Source organism: Falco naumanni, chromosome 4, assembly GCF_017639655.2.
Source record: "Falco naumanni isolate bFalNau1 chromosome 4, bFalNau1.pat, whole genome shotgun sequence".
NCBI lineage: Eukaryota > Metazoa > Chordata > Aves > Falconiformes > Falconidae > Falco > Falco naumanni.
In genome coordinates, this window is record NC_054057.1 from 75,543,916 (window position 1) to 75,571,221 (window position 27,306).

Sequence of the window (27,306 nt, forward strand, 5' to 3'; positions counted from 1 at the left end):
GAGGTTCATGGCAGCTCAGAGAAATGCCTTTACTCGGTGAATATGATATTTTAATCTCCAGAGGTGGATTTGGTTGAGTTGATGGGATTTTAGCTGTTGGCTTAGATTAGCTCGTTAAAGGAGGAGACCCAGAGAAGCCTCACCGGGCTGCTGCTGACCTCTGCAAGAAGCGCACAGATGTTGCAGCTCACTGCGAGCCACTTTGCTGGGGCCCAGTGCTCCTCCTTTCCCCCAGTCTGTGGCCAGAGGGTCTTTGCAGGGTCTCACAGACCCTCTACAGGGTCTTGTGGATTTTCTAATGCCACAGTCAGCTTTCTTCGTCCTCTCCTGTGAGGCTTGAAACACCCAAGACAAGCAATTGTCCTCTAGAATTCATCCCTCTCCGCTGAGGACCAGTGCTTGCAGGAGCCCTATGTCTACCATAGGTGTAGCTGCTCACAATGTGTTTTTTGGGGAAAAAATGCGCCTTCATGAGTTTTTTTGATGGTCAGATGTGGGTGTTATTCCAGCAGAGTTCCTTTAGAGCAGCATCAGCCCACTCGGTGCCAGTGTGGCAGGTCAGCGTTTGGCCCCAGGTCTGTTGCTCTGTGGCTTTAGGTGGAAACCCACATGTGAACCTCAGCAGAAGTTCAAAGGGGTTACCTGGCGGCTCCTAAAACCTGAACTTGGAATTAAAGAATAGCCATCAAAGGGAAGCGCTGATTAAGAAGCATTTCTCAGAAACACCGAGATCCCATTATCTTGACCTTCATCTTCTTAGGACAGGGCAGCAAGTGATTCACCTCCAATCTGTCCCTTCCTCCAGACAGAAAAAGCTGGCTGGGGCTGCGAGATCAACAGGGGGATTAAGGGAAATGTAATTGAACATTGCTAGCTTAGGCGCAAGGCGGGCGGTCTCTCCCAGCAGACTGCCGGGAGCGCGGCACGGTGGCCAGGGGGTCAGGGTGCGCCGGAGATGATTACAGTTGGGCTAAACAACCAGATTAGCCAGGACACCCCTTGACCTGTGGTGTATGGAGACAGGCGAGATTAGAGCCTGAGAAGTTGAGAACCATGACAATGGCATTAATGGGAGCAGGATTAGGTGCACCAGAGAAGCTTGAGGGTCTTGAAGAAATTTATAGGATGCTAAGAAATCTGAAGAAAATGTCCATCTTGGTCAGTCAAACCTGTACATCCACCCGGAGTTTCCCCGTAAATGTTTATTCTGCAAAAGAGAAAATACTGGAGATGTGGGCATCAGCTCCAGGACCTTTGCCAGAAAGGAAAGATTAAATAGAGGGATCCAAAATAGGCTAGATTATCTGGCCCTAAGTATTACTTAATAAGCATTATACTGGGACTTTGATGTTGCGATAATTAAAGAGCCGTTATTTACCTACACTGGGTCCCAAATATAAATTTGAATGATGTAAATGTTTATAAAATATGAAGACTCCGAGGAATACTACCACCACAATCTTTGATGATTCCGCTTTGTTGCAGTTGGTTCCAGGCTGCCCCATGGCTCAATCCAAACCTTGGCATGGGGTGAGCCCTTCCTCCTCCTCCTCCTCGCTCCGGTGGGGACTCCCCAGCGCAGCTCTGGGGGCAGGACTGGCACCCCCAGTGCCTCCGTGGTGAGGTGATGGGTAGGAGGGCAGTGTGGGCAGAGCCTGGAGCAGCCGGCTGGTTTGCCAGCAAGCGAGTTACAGGTCAGGGGTTTTTCCTCTCCCCAACAAAGTTTGAGTGTGTTTGGGAGCAATACTACGAGTAATCACCGATTTTAATAACAAGATCGGATTTTCTCCTGACATCGTTGGGGATAAAGGAGGATTTGTAGATACTTCAGCTATATTAAGCCATTATTTCAATTGATTTGCAGACACGAAAGGGAAATGAGTCATTATTGATTTGATACCTCGGCAGAGGGGCCTGTCGCAAGCAGGTCCTGCTGGGCTGCTGGGCGATGCTACAGCTGCGCCTCTTCTGAGATACAGTTTTTCACATGATTTGTATAATGCGCTTTATCATTCGTAATGACTTCAAGTTCCAGTGTGAAGACAGACATGGGATGATTTCTTGAGTCATCACCTTCGCTCAGCTCAGATTTCCAGTGTCCTCCCTGTCTAGGGAAACCAATGGGGCTTCACCTCTGCAGGACCCTCCATGCCAGAGGTTTCCCAAACCCACCCCGAGTGTGAGCCTGCTCCCCAGGGTCTCTCTGCCAGCTGGTGGCAAGGCTGAGAAGCTTTCAGCTGAGCATCCTCGGTGGTGAGCATGTTTCACCTTCTGTCAGTGGGTTTTGGGATGGCAGCATCTCCTCCTCGCTTTGGCCTGCAGGTGCCTGACCTGCCCCCATGCCTTGGTGAGGCTTGTGCCCCTTGGAGATACTTCTTTTGGGCAATATTTCCAATTTTAGTAAATTTCTTTAAAAATGCAATGGAGAACAATATTGATGCCTGCTCCTGAGGTGTTCTGCTGTGAGTACCCAGTGCCACCAGCAAAACAGCTCCTTGTAGATGCCTTCGGGGTTGGAGGGTTAAAGCATCAATCCCAGAGACTAAACTCCAGCACTCAGACAGGGCTGGGGTTTTGTGCTTGGGGGAAGCAGCAGTTGGGTGCATATAGGAATGAAAAATTGTAATAATCTGGTTTTAATCACAATTATAATGTAACGGTGACTTGAGAGACAAGGTATTTCCCTAGAAGTAGCTGAAAACTACAAGGGTCCTTAAAGAAGAGGTTGGGTTATAAAAGGAATGGAACTAGGGATGGGACTAGTGCCATTGTCCCAAGTGTTCCCGATTGAGGGTCCACTCTTCCCTCCCCTTTCACAAAGGGGTCTCGTGTTTTGCTCTGCTCCCCTGGAGGGAGGCACTTCTCGCAGGGGGTTACTTTGTGCAGCCCAGGACCTCACCGTGGCTCGCAGCAGCTCATCAGCCCGGAGCAGCAGCCAGAGGGTGAAGCTGGCCTGGCCGCTGGCAGTGCCCCTCTCTGCGGAGCCGCCTGTCCTCAGCGTGCCCTGCTGCCCAGAGCAGCAAAATGCCTGACTGGTGGCTCTCAGGAGAGATTTGTTAATTAATCCGGGATTTTTAATCCTTCTGTCCACAGCCCAGATCTTTGAAGCAGGACTTAATGAGCCCTGGAGAAATAAGTATCTTGGGCTTTTTCCTGCCAGCCAGCTTACGAACAGCAGCGGGGCCAGGTCCCGTGGCCGGCGAGCTGGCAGTGCGGAGCGTGAGCCCTTTGCCAAGGTGCTACAGGGCGCCCGAGCCACGCTGCCACAATGAGGGGTTCAAAGCCACAGCACAGGTCACCCCTGCAGCCTGGCTCCTGCCTCTGGGCTGCTCCCCCCGGTCCAAACCCTGCTAAAAAGTGGCGGCTCCTGATGCGCAGCTCTGCCATGGGTGGCAGCTTGAGGCTGCATGGGAGATGCTGCTGGAGCCTGGCAGGCAGGTGGGCTTGCAGGGGGGATGTCCTCACCACTGTACTGAGCCTGGGGCTTGTCCAAATGCTGCACCTGGAAGGGGGTCTCCTGGGGAAAGCACTTGTCTCTGGTAATGTTTCCAATGACAAATCTTAGCAGAGACATGAATGCGGGCTGAGACAGCCAGAAAGCAGCAGTGTTGAACTTGGACCTGTTGGAGCGGGTCCAGAGGAGGCCACAAGGATGATGGGAGGCTGGAGCAGCTCTCCTGTGTGGGCAGGCTGAGAGTTGGGGTGGTTCAGCCTGGAGAAGACAAGGCTTTGGGGAGACCTTACAGCAGCCTGCCAGGGCATAAAGTGGGCTTGTTAGAAAGATGGGGGCAGACCTGTTAGCAGGGCTTGTTGCAATAGTTTAAAACTGTTACCCCTTGTCCTAAAAGAGGGTTGATTCAGACTAGATATAAGGAAGAAACTTTTTGCTGAGGGTGGTGAGACACTGGCACAGGCTGCCCAGGGAGGTGGTGGATGCCCCGTCCCTGGACACATCCAGGGTCAGGCTGGACGGGGCTCTGGGCAGCCTGATCCAGTGGAAGGTGTCCCTGCTCCTGCAAAGATCCCTTCCAACCCAACCCTTCTGTGATCCTGTGAGCTCGGGGCTGGGGAAGGTGGCTACTCCTTGCCTGGGCCCTTCTCAGAAGTGGTGTCCCCGCCACCGTTGCCCCGAGCAGGGGCTATCTCATCTGCCTTCAGCTTTGGTGTTGTTTCGGTGGCTGCACCCTCTTCCTTCTGCTGCTGTGTGTGCACTGCGGGGCGTACATGGGGGTCTCCACAAATGGTTGTAAAAGGGGTGTCAGGCCATGCTGCCATGCCTGGAAACTGCCAGAAGCTGCATCCTTCTGAGACAGCCTGCAGAAACTGCAATTCTTCTGCCTTTGTGTCATGGACGCTTCTTTTTCTGCCAGGTATTAAGGTAATTGGTGGCATCAAGGAACTCACTGGAGAAGAATATGGAGTTTATGTCAAGAGGATTCTTCCAGGGGGTGTTGCTTATGTGGACGGTGAGTACAGAGTGCCACAAGGTCTGAGAAAAGCCAAAATCCAGTGTATTTATTTTGTATGTTGCCTTAGTAGACATTTCAGGTGCTTCCTCCCAGATTTTCCAGCAGCGGGGATATTTTTTTAGTGTGGCAGTCATTGTGACATCCGACAGCAGCCTTCGCTTGGCCTCTCAGCGTATGTACGATTGTTTCATGTCTTTAAAGCAAGATCCATCTCTGCCACACAAAGAACCTCGCTTTCCTGCCTGCCCTTTCCCACGTGTCACCTACTGCCTGTAGCCCCAAAATGACCTGAGATCCCTTTGGAAATTCTGCTGTGCTCTGGGCCACTGATTTCATTCTGAGTATCTTCAAAAAGTAGGTATTAGGCAGCGGTCTGCAGAGTTCATTTTTTATAACTTAAGCCAAGAAGAGATTCCCTACCCCTCCACACACCCCCACTCCTCCCACCACGTGTTACAATAGTGTTTTTCATCTAATAAAGAAAAATAAATCCTGAACAGGTGGGAATGCCACTTGTGGTTTTCCACCTGACCTTGAAACTGAACGAAGTAAAAGCTTTATTGCATTTTTTGGTTTTCCCTTTTTTGCAACTTCCTAGAGCAGAGGCAGTGACGTTGGCAGGGGTTGTTAGGGAGGCTGCAGGAACTTCATCTATGGGCATCTTGAAAAACAGGTTGGATGAGCATCTCAGAGAGCGACCTATGCATATTTCATCCTGTCTCTGGGCAAAGGAAGGAACTGCCCAACCTCTCCCAGTCCCTTCAAGCTGTATTTTCTGCATTTTCTATCCATTAGTTTTCTTTTCTAGGGCGCCTGCAGCCAGGAGACCAGATTCTGGAGGTCAATGGAGATTCCCTAATTGGGGTTACAAGCGAGAGGTACCCTATCCAAATGGAAATTTTGCATTCCTGTTGCTTTTGTATAATTCTGTGAAGTGGTTTAGGCTGAGGGTTGCACAGAGGACACCGGGATATCGCTTTGTCTGTGCTCTGATGCAGCCAGTGCTGTTCCCGAGAGCCAGCTTGGGAATTCTCAGATGAAAAGTTTCTGTGTAAAGACAGACCAGTGAACCCAAACTGTATTTGTGGGATATTGGGACATTTCCCCCAAATACTGGGGGTTTTAACAGCTCCCCACAGCCCCACTCTACCTGCTGCAGCTTCCCAGCAAGCCCGACAGCTCCCAGCACAGGAGATCTGTCAGTGCCCCAGCCTGACAGCGCCACTCTGTGTGGTGGATTCCCTCTGGAGCTGGAATCCAGCCCCTCAGCTCCCCACCAAGGAAATAATTAACTGATCCAGAGGAGCACCACACTTTTGGGACGTCCCTTTTCCATTAAACATGGAGCTAGCCCACTGGCTGCCTTGCATTCCTGGATGGTGTACTTAGCCTGGACGGGTGCTTTGGAAACAGCACAAGGAGCTTCTCCTGCTCCCAAATGCTTGGAGGGGCTGGGTTTGATGAAGGTCCCCCTCCCTGAGGGCATCCTTGCAGCTGCAGGGGGGCTGTGCCTGCCCCCCACCCCCAGCACGCTGCCCTGACTCCCACAGGGTCGCCTGTGTTTTGAACCAGAAAGCAGCCGTCCCTGAGACAGGAACTTCCCGAGGTGGTAGATGCGCTAGGAGGTATTTGTTCACTACCATGTGCATCTTCTGGGTCCACTTCGTTAGCAGGAACTTCTAATTTATTGCAGAAGTGGGAAAATCAGCCTGCAACTTGGCCCCGCTGCCAGGGCAGGGGATGGGGCTGCTCCGTGGGTATCAATCTGGGAAAGGTCACTCGCCTGCTGGTGGGGTCTGCCCCGCCGTGGGTCCCTCCTTGGTTTGCCATGAGCTTTGATATGCAGCTGGGCGAGCTCGGTGGAGCGCCGCTGCAAGCCGGTGCTGATGTTCTGTGGTCCTTGCCTTGCAGGGCCGTCGACATCTTGAGGACAGCATCGGCCACCAGCCACATGCGCCTTCTTATAGCCCGCGATGATGATGCCAGGTAAGGGGTGTCATCGCATGCCAGGAGGGGGGAGCGCGGCGCTCGTTGGCACCACAGCTGCCTTTGAGCTAACCAGGCTCAAAACCCATGGTGAAGACTGGGGCAACTGAGGGTCTCTGATAACTGTACACGGGTAGGAATGTGCTGGAGCTGTGATGGGAAGGGAAGCAAAGCTGGTGGCTCCAGCTGCAGATGTGGCTCCAGCCCAGCCTGTGCCAGGTCTGTGGGCCATCCTGGCATCAAGCAGGTTTCCACAGGCATTTCACTGGAGAGGAGCAGGGCAGCTCCAGCCTCGGCTGTAGGGTGGATGGGCTCCTTCAGCTCTGCTGCACGGTGCTGAGCTGCCTGTGGCTCACCATGTCCTGCACAGAGCTTTGGGTGAAGATGTGCAGGGACAGCAGGATCTTCCCTTCCCTTTCCAGTTAGACCCATTGAATTAAGGTCATCCATCACTACAGGATTCCTCCTTCTCAGAGGATAAGCAGTTTCTCCCTGAAACCTCTTCCCTCGCTGCTCCCTGGAAAACCTCGCTTTCTCTAGAGAGGCTTGGAGGAATCAAAAGGAGAAGGACAGGGTGCAGTTTTGCCTTGGCTGGATTTAAGCTGTGTGAGACTCTGATGGTGTCATGAGGGAGGGCAGGGTTGTGGAAACCAAGGTGTGGGATGAGTGGGGTCTTTCCTGGCATCCCCTGGGAGATCAGGTGCAACGTGCCAGAGCATCCTCTCCCTTGAATAGAAACACAGGTCTGGAAAAATGAGGTGCACCGGGAACCACAGAAATGCAGGCGGGTTTAGGCGGAGTGTGGCTGTGGGCAGGTGGGCTGTGGTGCCGAGGCTCCGCACTGCGCCTGAGTGGCTGAGGAACACCAAGGCGTTTGCTCAACATCCCCGCATCCCGTTAGTGTCGCAGATGATGGCTTCATTGCTTATCCATCAGCAGCTGTGGAGCGTTACTGCCTTAGCAGATCAGTGAGAGTGCTGTAATGACAGGGATGAGTGTAATTTTGACACAGTAAAGTACTGGTGGAAGAATTAGTTGCTATTAATGATGGACTGCTTTTTACCTATGATCTTCGGGTGAAAATAACATCTCAAATTATTATATTAACTGCAAGTGCTTCAGCAGGTGCTGAGGAAGCACTGCAGGGATGGTTCCTCCAGCTGAGTGGCTCCCTGTGCCCAGCGGCAGCAGGACCGGCTCAGGGGAACACTTCATTTCTCAGCCAGAGCCCCCAAAGCAGGTTTTCTGCCTTCACCCATGCTGATCTGTTCCAAGCTGTTCAGGCAACATGATGTGCCTCCTAATATCTTAAATTGCAGCAGATGTTTCTTAAAACATACGCACGCGTGGCTTTGTCAGCAGCTCCAGCTCCTTCGGGCATCTGTTGGCAGTCCCGGATCGCCCCACCATGGAGCTGCTTGAAAACCCACTGAGGGAGGCAGGGAGGGCAGCGGAACGTTAAACAATTTATTTGGCTTCTGTTTGCTCTTGGTTATCTGTTAAATCTGCAAAAGGTTAGCCGGCGGGAGAGTGGGGAAGTAATCAGTTTATTTATTTTTTAAAAAAAAGATTTGCAGAGATTTCGCTTACATAATCATCTCACAAACTGTTCAATACATGAATACATATCTCCAGGATTAAGGGCTGTGGAAATGGGGGAAGGATTTTTCTGCTTTCTGCTTTTTAGTTTTGTCTTTATTTTATTGATGCTCTATTATCTTTTAAATCTGTCCTTGAGTGTGGGTGAGCCGACAGCCCTCTGTCTGGGCTGAAGCAGGCACTTTGACTTCCCAGGGGCCGTCGGCTCCGGAGGGGATACCCATGGAGACGCCACCCCGTCAGCTCCCGTGGGCTGAGGGCAGCCTCACACCTTCCCACTGCCTGGCCAAGCGGCTCATGAGATGTGAAAACTGCAGGAAGGCGCGGGGAGGAGCGTAATTCAGTGTGTTTGCAGATACTCGCATGCAGGTCATCTTCATAAACGCTGGAGGAGGAAATGTAATGGGTTTGGAAGGCAATCCAACCTGCCTGCCAATTTTCCCAATGACTCAGCTGAGTAGCATTTTGTTGTGGTTGCCCTCAGGTGAATTTGACTCATAAACGCTATTATTTGTCCCTGGAGTTAATTATAGGCCCAAATTACCTGTGCTCTTAATGGAATTCAGTCCTGGCGCGTATAAGATGCATGTTTTCAGCCTGTCGCATCAGACATGCTGCAGAGAGCGGCAATAATGCAAGGGCTTAAAGCAGAAAATTCAGATTTAGAGCTGGACACACTGGGTTTGGATGATGGTTGGATCTGATTTTCGTCTGTGCTCATCTTTAGCTAATGAGCGTAATTTTATTGCATACACATAATTATTGTTTATTCATTCTCAGCCTGAAAGTTACAATAGTTCCTTGTTTCTCTGCGTTGCACAGATATCATCCTGGTCTTTCAGGTTTATCACTGTGAGAAAGCCAGTTTGCGCTGCACCTCCTAGTATTCGCATGATAAAATGCTAAATACATTGCATCTTCGCATGATATGCGCAGTCATCTTGGTGGAAATGGGTTGTTGCATTAAAAGGGCTTGCACAACGAGCGGTGAGGGCAGTACTCTGCTTTTCTGCCAGTGCACAACCAATACCCAGAATCAGCAGAGAGGCTGCTGCCGGCGCTCGTGCCCAGCCTGGTGCCAATGCAAGGCAATCCCTTTTTCCCTGTGAGCCCTGTGTGTGACAGTGGCAGCTCAGCCCACGGGTTTGTTCATCCCAGCACTTGGTGCTAAACTAGAAGGCAGTACTGGGGCTAACCTGGCAAGCCTGGAGCGTCCCAGCATCGTTGGCTGCTCCTTGGGGAAAAACACACATCCTTACATAGGAGCTGAGGTGTGCCTCTGCATGTCACTGCTTCCTAGGCATTAATGGAAAAGCAAAGCCCAGCAGCGGCGCGATGTGCTGCCCCGCACAGCCAGCGCAGGAGGGCTCACAGCTCGGGGTGTGCCAGGACGGACCTGGGCTCTGTGCCGGAGCTGCTGCTCCAGAGCATCATCCCACCCAGACAGCTGTGGCAATGCTGCAGCTGCTGCGAGCTGGGAGCGAGAAAATCTGCTTTTGTGACGCTTCTGCAGTGCTTTGGGTTCGCGATTCCTGCTGACCTGCAGGCTTTGGGATTTTTGAGACAAGCTATTGATTTATCAGGTGTCACAGGCTCCTCTTTCTTCCCCAGCTGTGGCACAGAGCTGAGGCTTCCAGCCACTGTGGTCTCACATAACCTTTGATGTAGGATTCACCCTTTGTTCTCCCAAGAGCGAAAGGGCAGGACAAAAAGGTATTATGAGATAAAACAACAATATTCTGCAGGAAGATTGACCCTGCCGCTGCTTAATCTGTAGCAAAGTCAGCCTACAGATGGCTGCTGCCAGCAAACCCCATTATCCCACCCGATGCCGTGGGGCTGGCTGAAGACTGTGCAGGTCCATGCTCTGTCACAGGGATCCTCCAGTGTCTGTGTCCTAATGAAAAGAAGCTGGAGAAGGGATTGCTAAAATGAACTTTTCACCTAATACAACCCCATGAATTATTTTTTTTTAAATAAAGCTGAGCATCCTACTCCTGCAGGCACCTGGTAATTGAGAATGTTTTAGTAAGGGTCAAATTTTAAATATTAAAGACATCTTCTGAAGTCTCTTGGTGTCCGAAAGCGCAAAGCAAAGACCTGTTGGCATTCCTTCAGTGTACTCGTTCATTAATCGGCAATGTTTGGGCATCATCTGCCCACTTGCAAGTTCCTTCAAATACAGCACTGAGCACAAAATTAATTCTCAGGAGACTGACACCAGAAAGTGTATTGCTGGCTGCTGGGATAAGCGTATGCTTCAAGTTAGTCATGTGTTTTTGTCCTTGGTGGGACTGGGGCTTGCTGTATTGACCAACAAAGCAGGAGCTGGGACAGCGGCGTGTGACGTAGGCTTTAGTCACATCGTCCCTACAGCAAGTGGCTGGGCTGGAGCTGGGCTTGCAAAGCAGCCCTGGGCTCGGAGCTCATTGTTCAGGTTCCTGAGCAAATAATGATAAATAGTCCTTTGTGGATGAGCTTAACGACATGAAATAAACAACAACAAAGAATGCTCAGGTCATACGTGCCCTTGCTGAGAGTTTGACAGCACGGATCGGTGATTGGGTTTGCATTGTTTAGCACGGTTTAAAGAGCTTGAGAGCTGCCAGACTAGTTGCATTTGCATTGACTAAGAGTTTTTTAGCCATTGTTTTAAGTTCATAGCCTGTGTTATGCTCTGATGGATTATTATCTGAGGAAAATGTAACAATGGATGACCACAGGAACACCCAGCCCAAAACAAAACCCCAGATGCTGATGGCTTGGTAACCAGTGGAAATAATACGTTAGCTTCCAGCAGGTTAGACCTGCCATTGCAATAGGTCAAGGAGGGATAAAGGCCATCGCTGCATGAGTTACCAGTGAATCACCTACAGGAATACAGAGGCTTTACTGGAAAGCTAGAAAAATTCTGCTAAGGTAAGATCCATCCAAGGCTCAACCTAGAGAACCCCAGAGCAGCAAACCACTGTCCTACTGCTATAGGAGCTAAGCTGTCCTTTCACTTTCTCAGTGCTGTTATGTATGTTTTAGTGTCCAGTGCTATGAAACTGCCTGTTAAAACAGTTTTGTGGAAAGTCGGGTTTCTGAACAAAGTAGTTGTCTTTTTTTAAGGTCCTGGGTTTAGTTGATAAAGACAATAGTGTTGGTGCAAAGTACTGGGATTCACCAAGGCATTCCACTAAGCATTGTGTGAGGGGTTTAAAATTAGCGTTAAATGGAATGAATAAGGCGTACATTTGATGGCAATATTAGATAAGGCAGGCGCTGGTCTTTGAAGTTTGTTAATGAGCTGGTTGTTAATGGGAAGATGTAAATTACTGAGAGCATTTCCAGCAGGAACCTAAGGAGCTGATGATTCATTCATCATTTAATATTGTTGACTCTAATCTAGCCAATAATATAGAACATCTGTCCCGGTAAAGTACGCAGATGACACAACGTCTGCTTGTGTGTAAGGGCAGTCTCCTCACTGAGGAAACTTTGCTGTGGTTGGTTTCCTACAGATTTATGTCTTGAGCTTGTCTGACTGTCAAGTCTGAGAGCTAGCCGCTCATAACCAGGCTTTTCCCGTGGCTACAACATCAAGAAGGCACTTTCCCATGGGGATTCCCTCGTGCCTTCAAAGCGGACATCTAATATTGTTACCGCGGCCACAGAAACAGCACTTTCAGGGTCTCTCCCCATTGCCTGGCTGCTTATTTAATGACACGTGTAACAAATTAGTCATCCTTGAAGCCTTTCTCTCTGCCAAAAGTTTGGATTGGTCAGGTAGTGTTGGGTTATGAAGGAAGAGGACCACGCAGTCACAGAGGGACAGCACGCTCCTGGGAGCGAAGAGCCGGTGTGGCAGGGATGGGTGCAGGAGGCTGATGCTGGACTGTGGCATCCCCTTTCCATGCCTCCTCATCCAGAAGGATGCGAGAGCCTCATGGGAGTTCAAAGAAGGGTTACAGAAATGATGCAGGAGCTGGTAAACATGGTTAATGGTGCTTCTTAATGGGGTTTAAAAACTCAAGATGTTATATTTAGCAAAAGGAAGGTCGTGAAGCAATTCTCCTGCTGTGTACAGGCAGTTACAGTTCATCAAGGACTCAATGTGCTCGGGTTGTTATGTGGTGGTCACACTCAACCTGGAAGCAAAACATTAATGAAGGCACTTGGGCACTGAGCCAGCTTTCTGGGGGATGCTGTGGATGAGATTGCTTTGCAGAGAGCAAAGGAATCTCATCCACAGATGTAGCAAGCAGGGGGGGTTACCTCAAGATGGAGGGATGTTGCTAAATGTTTGTGGACTGCCATTCCTCCCTGTTCCTGAATTTACTGACAAGCCCTTCTCATCCTGATACCTGTAATTTTAGTGTGTGCCTGCTGGTTCAGCATCTGCAGCCATGAGCTGCTGGGAAGAGCAGAGAAGCCTGTGCTGCCCCAGCATGCTTGGTGTTGTGTGTGCAACTCTTTGTTAAGGTCTCACGCTCCCAGAGTTCATCTTAGGCGTGTGATGTTTACGGAGGACATCACCACGGATGAATTCAGAGAGCAGGCTGCTGCTTTTGCATGTGCTCCAGAAGCCATCTCCCACCTTTCGCAGGAGCTGCTTTCTGTCTAGGAAAGGAGGAGAAAAAAAGAGAATAAAATCTATATTTAACTATTCTAGAAGGAGTCACAAATAGGCCAAGCATTTTTGTTTTATGTTTGCATAGTTACAGCTCCTTCTGACAGCCTGTTTAATTTGTGCAGTCAGAACTTCAGAGCTTTATAGTTGGAGCTGAAATTATTCCAGCTGATTCCCAGGAGGGCCCACACGGCAGGGGTGCAAGGCAGGGCTCCTGTGCTCGTCTGCCCCCTCGCAGGAAGGACAGTCCCCAGCACTAGTGCCTGCCCGTGCATCCCCTCCCAGCTCCCCTTGCCCATGTTTGCCCTGAACACTTTCCAGGGCAGGGAAGAAGCACACGGAAGCTCTGGCCCATTGCAGGAAAGCTGCACTGCCATGAGGTTGGTTACTGACCTTAAGCCTTGCATAACCTGTTGAAACCAGGGGGGTTACCCTCATGCTTGAGGAAGCTCCATCTGGTCCCCATTGCTGGAGGGCACTGGCCCTATGGACTTGGTAGTAAGTCACTGCCATCAGAGGCACCGTTGCCATATGATTGGATGGAGAATAGTTTTGAGCAGCAGCTGACTGTGCCATGGTTTTGTTTCCAGGAGAGAGTTCTCTGAGCTGCTGGAGAAGTTCGGCTCCCAGAGCAACACCGGCTCAGCGCGGAGCTCGCCGATCCTGCACGGTGGCAGTGAGTAGCTCAGCATGCCTCGGGGGGGAACCAAAAGCCCCTCTCTCTCTGCTGAGAATTTTCTTTATCCCAGTGTTATTTTGAAGGAGTTCTGATTGGATTTGTGTAGGTGTTTGGGTGGAGGTTTAAAGGAAGAGAAGCCCTGCTTGTCCTTACTGCAAGCACTCAGCGTGTCCCCAGGTGCAGAGCAGCCGGCACGGCCAGTCCTGCCTGCACAGAGCAAGCACAAAGCAAAGCACCCAGCCAGCCCCCTCAGGGGGAGCAAGGCAGAATTGAGTTGGGGTCACAACCACACCCCAGATCCCCAGACTCTGCTTAGCTGGTGTGCTGGTCAGGTAAACCCACCAGTACCCGTCTCTGCAGGTGCAGCTTTCTGCTATGGATTTCAGAGCGTTTCAGTGACCATTACTTTTCATTTGCAAATGGGAAATTTTTAATGAGATGCAACAAAGTTAACCTAAGTGAGGTGCCAGTGCATCAAATCACGTACGCATGGGGAAAGCAGCTGTCCCGCTGGCTTGGCATCCCACCAGAAAGCTGCCAACCCTTCCCCTATGGCAGAGCTACGTGGGGCTGGCAGAAGGGTGACAGTCCCATGCTGGAATTGTGTCAAGGAGGCTGAATGTTTCCTCTCCATGAGCAATATACTGATGCCTTTAACTACCATGGGGTTTTCCCCAAAAAACTAGGAAAACAGTGCCAGCTCTCAGTGGCAGAGTTGGGGGGCGGGTGATGCTGGAGTATTTACATTCTCTGACTTTGCTGTTCAGGTCGATACCTGGAAAGTACCTCCTCGGGCTCCTCCTCGCGCTCCCAGAGCCCGCTGCTGCTGAGCCCCGCCAATTCCCACGGCCCCTTCATCGGGAACCCGGCGCACCCCCCTCATGCACAGTACGTAGAGGTTGCGTGGGGCTGCCCCTTGGTCGGTCATGAAGATGCCACCAACCATCTAACACTCTTAGGGGTACATCCGGTAAATGACTCCAGTGCTTGAAGAACTTTGTTCCATCCGTATGTCCTCTACACTGTTCTATCACCACAACGGCTAAGAGACCACAGCATCTTCTAGAAGTCCTCGTTGTAGTGGTGTCTTGACTGTTCCTGGGAAGCCTGTTCCCAAGAACTGAAAATGTCCCCCGCTGAGGCAGTCTGCAGTCTGCTCAGCCAGCCACGCAGCTGCCCCTCTTCCTCCCCTCTGAAACCCGGGGGGAAGCCGTGGCTTGCAGCCTGCTGAGAGCATCCTGCACATCACCTTTACAGTCCACGTCACGGGCGACGTGCTTCAGGCCAGCGCTGCTTTTGGAAGGTGTTTCAGGAGTCTGGTGTCTATTGCCCTGCTCCTGGCACGGTGACATTGTGGAACAAGAGCACAGGCGCTGCCCTCTCAATGCAAACGCTCCTGACGCCTTTTGCTTTGGTGTCAGCAGCGGTTGCCTACAGACACCGCATCCTTTTGTCTCCAGAGTGTCTCCTGGAGCATGTGTTTTCATGTGGTCATCTGTCCCTTTCATACTTCACAGGGTCAGGGTTTGGACAGGCAGAGCTTGTTTTTCTGCGGAGTCTCGTCTCCAGGGTGCTTGGGGTTGCCCTTCTCAAGAGGGACAGCTCGAAGGGTGTTAGCAGTCATGGAGCTGGGACCATTTGTCCCCGGGGCTTGCAGCTTTCCTTCTTTTGCCAGCATAAACAAGCCAAGTCGCCTGTAAGAGAATCAGCCCTCACTGCAGAACCAGTAAATCCTCTTGCTAAATACCAGCTTATTAGGGATTTGCAGAGGACAAATATTTGGCACCAGAGCTTTAAGCTGCTTGCATGGAGTGAGAGACCCTTACAGAGGAGAGGCCAGCTCATCTACTTGGCAGCTGGTTTGGTTTGGATGAGCTAGACACCCTTGCTCTGCTGTTAACCCGCTCCAGGCTGCAACATAGGCTAGAGGGGACCTGGTCCGGTGGCCTCTTGGCTCAGCGCTGCCATGCTGTGCCATGTTCTACTTGTCCCCGTGCTAGTGCCAGGCCCCTGTGGTCTTCTCCTGGGAGCAGCACAAGCCGTTTGAAACCAGGGACCATTGATCGCAGCTGAGCCTTGGTGGTCAGCTGCAGAGATGTCATTTGGGCCAGAGGTCCTTTCGTGCGTGTGGCTGCCGTCCCTTCTGCTCATGGCAGGTTGTCCCCAGGCTGTGGCCTCTCATCATGGTGTCACTTGAGCCATCCCACTGAGCAACGGGACTCAGATACGATTTACTCTCACCACAGATAGTGTCTGAGACTTTGATTTGAACGGAGGCATTTAATGCTACCTTTGCTGATGTCATTTTCCTAAAGTATTTCTCAGAGCGATGCTTTTTTATGAGATTAAGACGTGTGCTGCAGGAACGCAGTCCCTTTCCTCCGCAAAGCCAGCTGGCTCTTTGAGGGGGCCCTGCCAGGCTGGGGGGTGCTGGCAGCACCCTGCACTGTCACTGGGGTGTCTGACTGCAGGGGATGGTGCTGCTGGGGAGCACAGGGCGGTTACGTGCTGGTGCCACCATGAGCCATGGGATGCACAGCTATCCTTGGGTCTTAAATTATCAGGTAACACGAGGACCAGAGATTGCAGAATGTTTGGTGACTGGCTGCTATGGAAAAAAACTGAAAAGGAGAAAATCCAGCTGCACCCAGCCCATGAGGAGGAAAAGACTCGCTGACCCTCACATCCCACTGAATCCTTCCCCCAAACCTCCCTGTTGCAGCGCTGCCCCCCAGCCCACGGGTGGTCAGTGAAATCCCTGCTCCCACAAACACTGCAATTGCTCAGCCCCATCCCAGCGTGGAGCCCCCCGCTGTGCCTGGTCTTGGTGTCCTGCTGGGCCCTGCCTTGCAGGCAGCTCCGCCAGGGTAGGGTCCAGCCTTATAACTGCTCCAGTTGCAGTCCATCCCTGACTGGGCAAATTGTCTGTAGCACTGGCACAGAAGCAAATCACAGTGAGGCGGGTATTGCTGTGAAGGTGCTTAAGGGCTCATCTCTTAGGGCATCTTGCAAGATTTTGAGTCCAAACCTCGATTCAGACATAGTCAGCTGTGTATGCTGAGCTTCGCTCTGAGGCTGGCCAAGCTGTAAATTGCTGTCTGGTGATTTAGCTGGATTAAAACAATAACCACATCGATCCTTTGTGTGCTTTTGGCTATAAAACCTGAAAATGTCAAATATATTCTGGTTAAGCCGTTAGTTTCTTCTCTCTTTATTTTCTAAGTGCAAACAAGTATTCCCCAGTATTTGGAATTATTCAGCCCAGTCGCCTTTGTAATGCTGAAGAGTGTCTGCTGAGAATGGGGGTCCTCAGCTCCTCTTTCCAAGGTTGGGTGGAAGAAAAGATGCAGAGGCAGAGAAGTTTGGGAGAAGTTAGAAGGATCGTGCAGGGAAAGAAAGCCAGGCAGAGTTTGTTCAGCGACATGGGAAAATCAACCAGATCACCTCGAGTCACCTGCTAACACCTCTCCCTTGCAGCTACTCCATTGAATCAGGAATCCAGAGCATTTCCATCGCAAACTCCTCTGGCTTGGGACTGACAATCAGTGGTGGATCCAACAGGCCTGACGGCCCCATGATTTATGTTCAAGAGCTTATGCCAGATGGTGACTGTTACAAGGTAAGTCAGCGTGGAGACCCTCAGTGACTTCGCTGTGGGGACCCCTCCTAGAGGCTGTAGCTGTTCTGAAGCAGCTTTTCTAAGAATAGATCAATAACAAATTGCACAGACTAATGAGAATTAGTGTTGCAGGAGAAGGCTTCGGGCAGAGAGATTCCTTCCCAACATTGAGACTTTCTCCTTCTTTGTTTAGGATGGTCGGCTCCGACCTGGTGACCAACTAATCGCTATCAATAAAGATTCTTTGGTGGGCAGCACACATGAAGAGGCCAGAAAAATAATTGCAAAAGCCAAATTCAGGTAGGCATAGAACACCTCTCCTGTCATCATCACTGTGCTCTTGAGTCTTAGGCAGAAACCCTGCATGTCATACCAATGCTTGGCTTCAAGAAGCATGAGGCTTATCAGTCCTAAATGGTGCTTCAAGATGGTCCTGATAGGTGGTCATATAAGGAAATCTTGAATGCATGGATCATCCTGAAGTGTAATCCAGACCTTCCCAATGTTCTGGTCCTTGTGAACATCCCCTGTCACTGCCTAGCAGAGTTCTGCAACAGAACTGGAGTTCGAACAAGCAATGCAGCTGGTGGAAACCCAGCTACACTGGTGTGGGCCACATGGACTCAAGTGAGATGATCCTGGAGAAAGAGCCACAAGCATGGAAGGTCTGAAAATTTGTGCCTTTTTTTTTTTTTTTTTTTTTGTTAATAAAATGTTCTGTGTTTCTTGTTTAAGACACGAGGGAAACACAGAAGTGGCCTTTATTCCTGGAAGGGGGCGGTTGCATCCCGGACTGCCAGTTCATAACAACATCCCATCACCACCTCCAAAGGCTGTGGGAAACGGTCTGAGTTCCTGCAGACTGAAGGTCCACGTGAGGTCCCCAGAGGTAGGTGGAAGTTCATATCTAAGAACACAAACATTAGTTCTGCAATCTTTCTTTGATCAGAAAACTCTTCTTTAGGGACTCCATAGCAGTCCTTCTGGATGATGGAAAGTCTGTAGCGCTGATGTATGTAGCCCTGTTTGGCAGCCAGGTATTTTCAATCTGAAATATCGTTTCTTCTGTCTTGGGTTTGAGACAGCGAAGGATCTGTGGAGGTAATGAGAGGAGTTTCATCTCCAAGGCCTGCATTCAGACCTGTTTTAGAAGTCTCTGGTTTTAAAAAACAAAACCCTTCTGTGGATAGCAACCTGCATCTCATTCAATACCAGTCATAGAGCTGGAAGGGATCTCAGGAGTCAGTTTGATCTAGTCTCCTACTCAAAGGCAGGAACAACTCTTTGTTCTTAAAGACCTCTGATGAGGATGAATCTGCAGTGTTCCTAAGCAGCCTGTTTCTGTTCTTCACCAGTCTAATGATAAGCCAGGCTCGTTCTTCCCGTGCAGCCTAGCTCCATGTTGTGTTTGCAGAGACGAGTGCTCGAGCTGTGTGTGGTGAGACAGGATTTAACCACACCACCCTTGCAATAATTTAGGTCTGTGGTTGGATTCGGTGCATTTGTTGCTCCTGTCCTGGACGGGTGCAATGCCAGGTGTATCTCCTGCCCTCTTCTACGTAAACTTCCTTTAGGGAAGGCTGGATGGATGTTCTTTTCACAGAGCATCATTCACAAAACATCTTTGTTTCCAGACCCTGTGGAGAGATGGGCTTGCAAGCATGTCATAGGCATGTTGCTTTTGGGTGTACCAGGCTGGAGACGTGCTTATGAAAGGCAGCCTTAGCCCATATATGCAGAGCCGAGCAGTATAGTTAATCCTTCACCATCCAGCAGAATGTGTGCTCGTGTAATGTTGCACACCTATATAAAATCACACTGCCGTCTGGAATTAAATTGCTCCTTTCCTCACTTTGCTGCTAAAAGATGGGACTTCTAATGAGGTCTGGGCGTCCACGCTAGGGAAAGCTTGCTCAGGTGCCCATGCTACCTGCCTATATGCCCTCAGCACCAGTCCTGTGCCCCTCGCTGCAGTGACGTTCCCAGCTGTGGAAGCGCTGTCTCAGTGGTGCTCAGCCTATCTACCCTGTGACTCTATTTTTCTCTCTTGCTTGTGCTTTCACCCATGACCTGGCACTTAAGAAGGGGTATGCACTGATCTCACCTTCCTGCCATGCTCACCGTGATAGTTACGTATTTTGGGTAAATAACACAACTGGCTGCGCTCAGACCCAGGACTTCGCTGGGGGGTTGGATGCAGAGCTTTAGGAGAACCTCTATGGAGAAACTGTACAAGGTCAAATTAATCCCCAGCTCTCAATCACAATTACGGTAATGACAAACTCATTTTTCTATGGGTGACCAGAGATTTTGAGATGGCTCAGGAATGCGCCTGTGCCGAGTCCTCCCAGAGAAACTTCTGGAGCCTCTTTTGGCCCATCTGCACAAGGGGTGTACGTGGTGCCTTTGCTCTTTATGGGCCAGATGGGTTACTCTCTCTTGAACACCTAAATCTTCTGCTCTTTATTTACACCAACAGATTCTGCTTAGCAACCATCTGTGCTGTTTTGTCTTGTTTTTCTAGAATAGACATGAAAATAATTTCCCTGTGCCTTCTTTGTCACCGGACATTTGCCCACCTGAGCTTACTGTCTCAGGTAAGAGTCCTGCTAACTTTTTTTCTTTCGGGGGGTGGCAAACACAGCCTTGGCTCCTCGGTGCTGAGGGTGACCAGTGAAATTAAGTTTGATCAGTGTTCATATTGCTGTAGTGGAATCTAATGGGGTGTCAGTGAGACTCAGCCTGCTGGGAGAGAGGGAAGGCAGCAGCTTGGCTTACTCAATGGATAGTAATTATGTCCATGTTTGTCTGTAGTAGCAAATTTCTTTGCCAAGGCATTGAGAGGACCAAGGTGTTCATGGGAAACAGCTTCTTCTATTCGCAGCCTGTGATTCATTTGCAGCAGTGTCTTTGCACACATGCAAAGATCATGTCAGACTGCAAGGCTCACTCACTGCAGATGACGTTCCCTTCTGATGGGAATGGGTGGACCTCGGAGACACAGTATAAAAGAAATCAAATAATGATAATTGTAATGTACACAGCAACTCTGGGCATTATACAGGCATTAAGGATGCCCTCAGTTGGCCAAACTGGGAAACTGCGTATAGATGTGATTAAGTTAGATTTCTCTCTACAGCCAAGCTTCACTTTTTGCAATATGTTTCCCTGCTGTGTTTTCTCTCTGTGCTCTGAGTCCTCCACCTCTTGTGGGAGAGAGCCACTCTGTTCACTCGGTATGATGGCAGCAATGGGGGGTGAACTCAAACCACTCTGCAGCTTTACAGGTCCCTTAGGGATCACAGGAAACCTCAGTAACCCCCATGACCCAGTGTCCAGGGAGATGACCTCCAGCCAGATAGCCCATCCATGTCCCTAAGATGTGACGGTTACTCCTGTCCCAAGGAAAAGCTGGGCTTCCCCCAGTGAGCCACCAGCAAGCGCTGCCCGTCATTCTCGTGGCCACGAGACAGCCCTTCCTCACCCACATGCTGCTGAGGCACCGGCCCTGCTCCTGAATCCCTGTGCTGCATTGTAATTTCCATCTGGAAGGCTAAGAGTGAGCACTGCGAGGTAAACTGTGTTTAGTCTGTACTGGGATTAGTGGGAGAGACAGGGAGGAGACGGTGCTGAGCTGGATGCGCGTCAGTGCCCTGCTCCCAGGGGTGCCCGTCTCACCTTGGGCAGGCTCAGCGGGCACCAGCCTTCGCCTGTCATGCTCTGCACTTGCAGGGACCCTGGGACAGGGACTGCCCTCACTCTGTCCCCCTGCCCCAAGCACCCTGCAGCCTTGATCTCAGGTAGGCTCTCTTAGGTGGCCCCCACCGACAGCCAGAGCTCCCGGTGACAGGGAGCAAAGCCCTGGGTCATGTAGGCAATCCAGCAAATAGCAATGACCTAATCGCTTCCTGATTTAGCTAGGGGATTTTAATTCACGCAGTTTTTTTAATATGAAATGCTGAGGAGGCTTTGTGTCAGTGTTGTCATCCATGAAAACAGACAACTGGCTTTGAAAGAGCAGCAGCCAGGCTTGGAGCTTGGGCCAGAGACTGCCTCTCTCTGGGCGTCTGGTGGATGCCCTGGATATCTCCATGCCAGAGCTGACAGCAAAGCCACGTGGAGCTAATCCTGATTAGCCATGCGTGGAAGGGTAACGGCTCTGCCCTTGAACTTGGAGAGCAAAGTGTTGGTGGCCGATCCAGCAGACCCACTTACTACCTCTTGCTGCTTCCCAGCTGCTGGTGTCAGCGGGTGGATGAACACCCGGATTAGGAGGATTACACTTGTGCAGCACCTCCACTGCTCCTCGCTGCCTCCTCCTCACGCCGGGTCCCTGCCCAGGCTGTGGGCATGCGGTGAGAAGTGCTCGGGGGTTCAGGAGGAGCAGTAGTGCTTGGCAAGACAAAGCTTCCCGTAATATCAATCGGGTCCCAGGCAGGTGAAAGAAATTGCTCCCTGGACAAATCCTGTGCCACTGGCAGGAGAAGGGCTTTTGTCACAGGTGTAGGCTGCCAGCCCGAGGGCAAGCAGGGCAGGTGGCGAGTGGGCAGGCAGCGGGGGTGCCGGCACAGCACCCCTGACCCCGCTGGAGTCCGGCAGGGGAGCTCCCGGTGGGTCATGCCTTCTGCAGCCCTCTTCCTGGGGAATGTCACACTTCCTCATGGACAAGGCTTAATCGTAATGGAAAAGGTGGGGTTGCCTCCAGGGCTGGGGGAGCACAGGTGGCAGGGCATGGCAGCAGGGCTTTTGCTCTGCACCCTTCCAGCTGTGAAGGCGGTGCTGGTGAGGATGAGCCATCTGCCAGCAGCTGGCTCTTCTGGTCTGATGGCAGCTTTTCACCAGCAAAGCACCTGCCGTTCCTGCCTCTTTCTCCCTCTGTGTCTGCTTCACGATGCACGTGGCTCCTTCTACCCAGAAAAACCTTCCTACCCCACTGAGGGAAAAGGGTTCAAGGCTTTTTGCAGTCTTGGGGAGGGAAAAAGTCTTGCACCAGCGTTTTCCCACATTGCTTTTAATCCATCAGTTCCCTTTCCCATGAGTGCTATTAAGGCCAGGGCTGCATTTTATAAAATGTTGTGTTTCAGTTTGCTTAGTCAATTAGAGAAAACAAGAGCCAGGCAGATTTTGCTTTTTTTCCACAGATCACCATAACTACAGACCCCAAGACTCCACAAAAATTTATGATTGGAAATTTCCAAAGTGCTATTTTTGCAGTCCTAGGTCCTGGGATGAAACGTCCCATCTCAAATCATGCTGAAGCCCAGTTTCAGTACGGGTTTGCCCCAGTATCCAATCTTTTCACCGGTGGCCTAGTCCAGCCTTCCAGGACCAGATTTAGTAAATCCTGGTCTTTGATTTTTGGCCTGCTGCACACACATTGTATTTCATTCAACAGGAGTTCTGAATTTTGTTTTGTGGGCACCTCTTTCCTCTGCCCAGGTGTTCACAGACTCACAGAATGGTCAGGATTAGAAGGCACCCCTGGAGATCATCTAGGCCAACCCCCTGCTAAAGCAGAAAAGAAGCTAAAGCAGTGTTCCTCCATTAACATTTATTTTTTGTTTTTTCAGCACCTGCTTCAGCATCTAATCATAAAGCAGCTTCAGGCACCAAACCAAAAGTAGCGCTGGATCCCAACGTCCGGCTCAAGGATGAGAAACTGGAGCTGGTAAGTGGAACTGGTCCCTCACCCCGAAGCCAGGTCTCCTCTCAGTCCTCCCCCAAAGGTGTGCTGTGCAGAGGTGTCCCCTGGTGCCACACCTCCTTGCTTACAGCTGCCACATCCCTGGCAAACACAATGAGCTTACCTGAATGCTCCCCTTGTGTTCCTTTGCTGTGAAAGAGCAGATCAAGACCTTCCAGCTTTGATTCTTGCACCAATGTTGCACTTAGGCATGTGCAGACCACACCAGGTACCAGCATGGGGGTCACTGCGTTGCTTGTTTTTTGGAGGGATTAAAAAAAATGCAAACCTGAATAGATATAGTTGGAGAGAAGGAGCCTGCCTGTTTGCACAGAATGAAGCTGTAGCACTTAATCAGGGCTCTGATCTGCACGCAGCCCATCCTCCACCGAACAGCCTGCTCCAGCCTAACTCCCCTCCACCTGCCCGGGATACCGACTGGGCTGTGCTGGGAATGGCGATAGCCCGGGCAATGCGGAGCACAGAGCACTCAGAAAATTGCTTTATTAGCATCACGCTGCTCACATGCTACAATTAATTAATTGATCTGGTTTTTTGAGACAGAGGCATGAGAGTCAGCCACCAAACTGTATTACCAAGAGTCTGGAAAACAAAAAATAGGGTCTCAGCTTTTCAGTCGAGTTTGCTGGAGGTTGGGTCCAGCCTCTAAAGGTAAAAATGGAGAAGGAAGCATCAAGAAACATCTTCGTTGTGACTGAAGGGGCATTTAAACACACCTTGGCTCATCTTGGCTATTTTTCAAAGCTCCGGGGAGCTCCAGAAGTCTCTTCTGGCAGTCGCGCCTCCCTGGGATGTAATGCATTCGGCTCAGGGCTGCAGGTGGAGGCAGCTGCCCTCCAAACTTTCCGGTGCTGCTGTCGCCGGGGGGGTGACCTCGGGCAGCCAGGCGTGGGCGAGGGAAGGCTGAAGGACGAGACATCTCACCGAGGATCCAGCCAGAACCGCTGCTCCTTTCCTAATTTTACGGAAAATCTATTCCACGGGCACCACCAAAGGGCACGGAGTGGGGCTGCCCGTTTGCTCACCAAGCCCCCCCCCGGGGGGCCATGCCCTCAGTCTGGCTTTGGGGTGCGTGTCCCCCCCTCCTGGTACCGCGGGCATGTGAGGGGGGAGCGTGGGAATGCAGCCCCTTCTGTAGGGCCGGGGGATGCCAGGGAGGGCCCGATGCAGCGAGCACCTGCTGCCACCCGACGGCAGGCGCAGCGCTCGCCCTCCTGCTGCTTTCGCCTCCCCGGAGGGCAGCGTGCAAGCAGGAACTTTTCTTCTAAACCTGCATAATTCTCCTAAAGAGGGATTTAGGATTGCATTTTCGCAGCGACCTCTGCTCGTCACGGGTATAAAATCAGCTCCTCTCTGGTGGGAGGGGAGTGGGGAGCGCTTGGCTTCCCCTTTTAAAAGCCAGCGTTATGCGCGGGCAGCTGCAGCAGTGCCAGGGTCAGGACATGCCCACCAACCGGCACAACCTGAGATGGTTTTGGGGTGGCCAAACATCGGCAAGGTGCCAGCATCAGCATCCTACAGCCCGGGAGCCTGTAGCACCACCTTGCACAGGGTGGTGGGCAAAGGTGGGACTCAAATGGGCAGCGCATGGGTGCGGATGGGTCCCGTGGGCTTGGAGGTGATAGGAATGCAAGCAAGGACCTGGCTCCAGCCCCCTTGCAGGGGACCGTGCCGGGGTGCTGCAGGCATGTGAGCAGGAGCTGTGTGTGCAGCCTGGGACAGGCAAGCGTTTAACTCGGGCTCTTTCCCACAGTCTGCTGAGCTCGACTTCGTCTTTTAAGACTTACTTGCCGCCAGCAGTGAAGTGGCATTTGCACAGGCTTACCTGCTTCTGTGTGGTGCCCTGGGGTCGAACTGATAAATATCAGCAGAAGACAGGGCATCAGGCGGAATGAAGAGAGCAAAAGGTGCAGTAGAGAAGCAAAATGTTTTAATGTCTCTTGTTGCCACAGGAAATACTCCGTGACTAGCTTTTATCTTCTTGGTCCCGAACACAATTCCTGGGCAGTAAAAGGAAGAGGCTGAGTTCCTGGCAACCGAGACCTGCTATAGCTCAACCAGCTTTTGATAAGGCTCCTGACAGTTTGTCATAGCTGCAAACCTGATTGCAGACAGTGTAAAACATTCTTGGAGGGATGTGAATGTGTCTTCAGGAACAGACATTTCTGTACACAAGTAGGAAAGAGGAGGCTGGAAATCCAGCCCAAGCCTGCTCCTTTGGGAGATGCTGCCTGGAGAGCCACCTCCAGGAGAAACCCAGCACCAAGTGTCTTCCCAGCACTTACTTCAAAAAATTGCTTTTCCAGTATTTTTCTTTTTAAAGGTTCATTGTTTCTGCTCAAGGTTCTGCAGTATCTCGGTCTGGATGTGACTGACGAGAAGAAGAGGCAGTTACGGCAAAACTTGACCACAGACTCACAGGGGACGGTGGCCTACGGAGGTGAGCGGGCAGCTCTGTGCGTGACCGGCTTTTTGAGTTTGGTGTAGCTTTGCTGGCAGCTGAGAAAGGAGAGGCATCTGCTGAAAGGTGGCAGGTAAGACACCTGCCTGGGTATTGATGTAGCCTCAAAACAGTTAAGAAAAGTCACAAATACAAAAGAAGGCACTCGGTAGAAGTGTATGTAAAATCAGAATAAAAGGAAGTCGGTGGGAAGGTTTGCTTTCCTTAAAACCCCAGCTTTCCTAGCAAAAGCTGGCCAGAGGACACGCAGGCGATGAAAGCCTGCTCCGCTTTCTGTGACCTGCCAGAGCATATCTGGCCCACAGAAGTTTGGGTTTTTTTGCAAAAATTCAAAGACATCAGCTACATCCCTACCAGGCAGAATGGAATCACGAAGCACAATGCCTCTGGGACAGGTGTGTTTGCACAGAGCGAGCGGTGGGATACAGAACCATGAGCCCTCCTCAGAGCAACTGGCTTTATAGTTTGTGGCAAGAGAAATAAGGATGATTAGGGGTATCTGGCAAATGTGCTGGCAATAAAGATGCTGCTTTTGTGGAAAGGCTCAGGCTCCTGCTGCAGCCCAGGGGCTGAGGGCTGGAGGGGCTGGGGACCCCCACCACTGTGCCGGCTCCTGTCCCATGCAGCCCCTTGCGCTGTGCTTTCCTCTGTGTCTGAAAGCAAAATGAATCTGGATTTTCAGATTTAACACCTTTTGTCAGTTTAACACCTTTTCTATGTGCTGGAGTCATGGAGTTGTTTTTCGTTGAAGTCAGCATCCTGGTGCCAGGAGGCAGGCAGGTGCCTTTTGTCAGAGAAATGTGGTTTGGGCTTAAAATTTTAAAAATTTGAGAATACAATAATGAAAACGCTGCTATGAAAATATCGGGGGGGTGGGAGTGGGGGTTGGTTTTAAAAGTTTAGGTTTTTTCAATTGGGTAAGAAAACCAGAGTCTGGCAAAGATTGTCAACAACTTATTTGAGCTTGGTGGGATTGCCAAAGAGCCCAGGGGTGTTCAAGAAGACTGCTGGGTGTCTCTAAACCCGCTCTGCTTGGGAGTCAGTCAGTGCCCCCAACATCAGTGGTGTTTTCTCCTAACACACAGCACTTTTCTCTTTTAGCTTGGTAAAAACTGATTCTTTTTCATAGATCTTCTCCAAGCACTCAGGGATCTGATGCAGGAGGAGCTGCACGAGGCTGGTCTGGATTCCAGTTCCTTGCTCTTCACGCAGCATGAGGTGGCCACTTTGCTGGATACGTCGGCTTTCCACTCTGCGGTCAGTCAGTCCAGCGCTCTCCTACATTGAATCCATGAACCTTCTACATGAAAACCATGAATTTCTGAGATGGGAAAAGCTAAATTACTGTTTTCTGGTTGTTCTAGAGTTATAAAGAGAAGGCAGGACTATGCATTAATAATTTTTATTGTAGGAAATTCTACAAAAGACTTCAGACTTCTCATTTTTAATAAGGAAATAACAATATATATGGGATAATATAAAGGAAGCAGCCTGGCAGTGATACAGAAGGAAAATTAGCTACAATTAATCAATTCCAACTAATTTCACCTGGTTCACAAAATGAAAATTCACTGTAGCACAGCTATTCCAGCTATGTCAGGGATCAGAGAATGAAATCCTGTGGGCTGAAAAAAACCCCAAAAGTGCAGCTGAAGTATTTAATGTGCCTTTTGATCTGTTGCATAAAAATGCTGACTCCTTTTCAAAGTGATTTTGATGCATCACTATTCTGGGCATGGAAAACAATATGCCTACCATATAGCACCCTGCTTTTGGTAAATCCTAAGTGGTGCATGATGCTGTCTGTCCCTCTGCCTTGCAGACCTTCGACTCTCTCAGCTGTAATGGCAATGAGGAGCTGGAGCAGCTGCAACTGGAAATGATGGATCTGCGGCAAGAAGTCCGAAGGCTAAAGGTGGAGCCTCTCCTCTGAGCAGATTTCTTGGCTGCTGCCTTCTGCTGTAGCTCGCTGTAGTTGTACATGAGGGTAATGGTGTAGCCTGTCCCTCTTAAAAAGTCACCAGTTTGCATTCTGCGTGTTCCTCGTGAAAAAGGAGGCTCTCACCCTTGGTTCTCCTTAATTGCCTCTTTCATGCTCTCAACCTCAAATGAAAACTTATTGCACTGAAAGTATGCAGTCATTTTTTAGAAGTGAGTAAATATGTAGAAATACA

At 50.6% G+C, this 27,306-nt stretch overlaps 1 protein-coding gene across 4 annotated transcripts in view; it reads left to right on the forward strand.

Moving 5' to 3' along the window:
* The window catches only part of LOC121087573 (syntaxin-binding protein 4-like), a 46,929-nt gene that overhangs the window by 13,412 nt on the left and 6,211 nt on the right, over positions 1-27,306 (forward strand). For all 4 annotated transcript variants that reach the window (XR_005827656.1, XM_040592761.1, XM_040592762.1 and 1 more), the window contains exons 3-15: positions 4,371-4,466; positions 5,278-5,347; positions 6,381-6,455; positions 13,260-13,345; positions 14,116-14,236; positions 16,826-16,967; positions 17,161-17,267; positions 17,703-17,856; positions 19,492-19,564; positions 22,538-22,635; positions 25,015-25,111; positions 26,262-26,389; positions 26,955-27,047. Coding sequence is in view for 3 of the 4 variants with exons in the window: in XM_040592761.1 (XP_040448695.1) it covers positions 4,371-4,466; positions 5,278-5,347; positions 6,381-6,455; positions 13,260-13,345; positions 14,116-14,236; positions 16,826-16,967; positions 17,161-17,267; positions 17,703-17,856; positions 19,492-19,564; positions 22,538-22,635; positions 25,015-25,111; positions 26,262-26,389; positions 26,955-27,047 (1,340 nt within the window). In the remaining variant the exon portion in view is untranslated. The remainder of the gene's footprint in view (positions 1-4,370; positions 4,467-5,277; positions 5,348-6,380; positions 6,456-13,259; positions 13,346-14,115; positions 14,237-16,825; positions 16,968-17,160; positions 17,268-17,702; positions 17,857-19,491; positions 19,565-22,537; positions 22,636-25,014; positions 25,112-26,261; positions 26,390-26,954; positions 27,048-27,306) is intronic.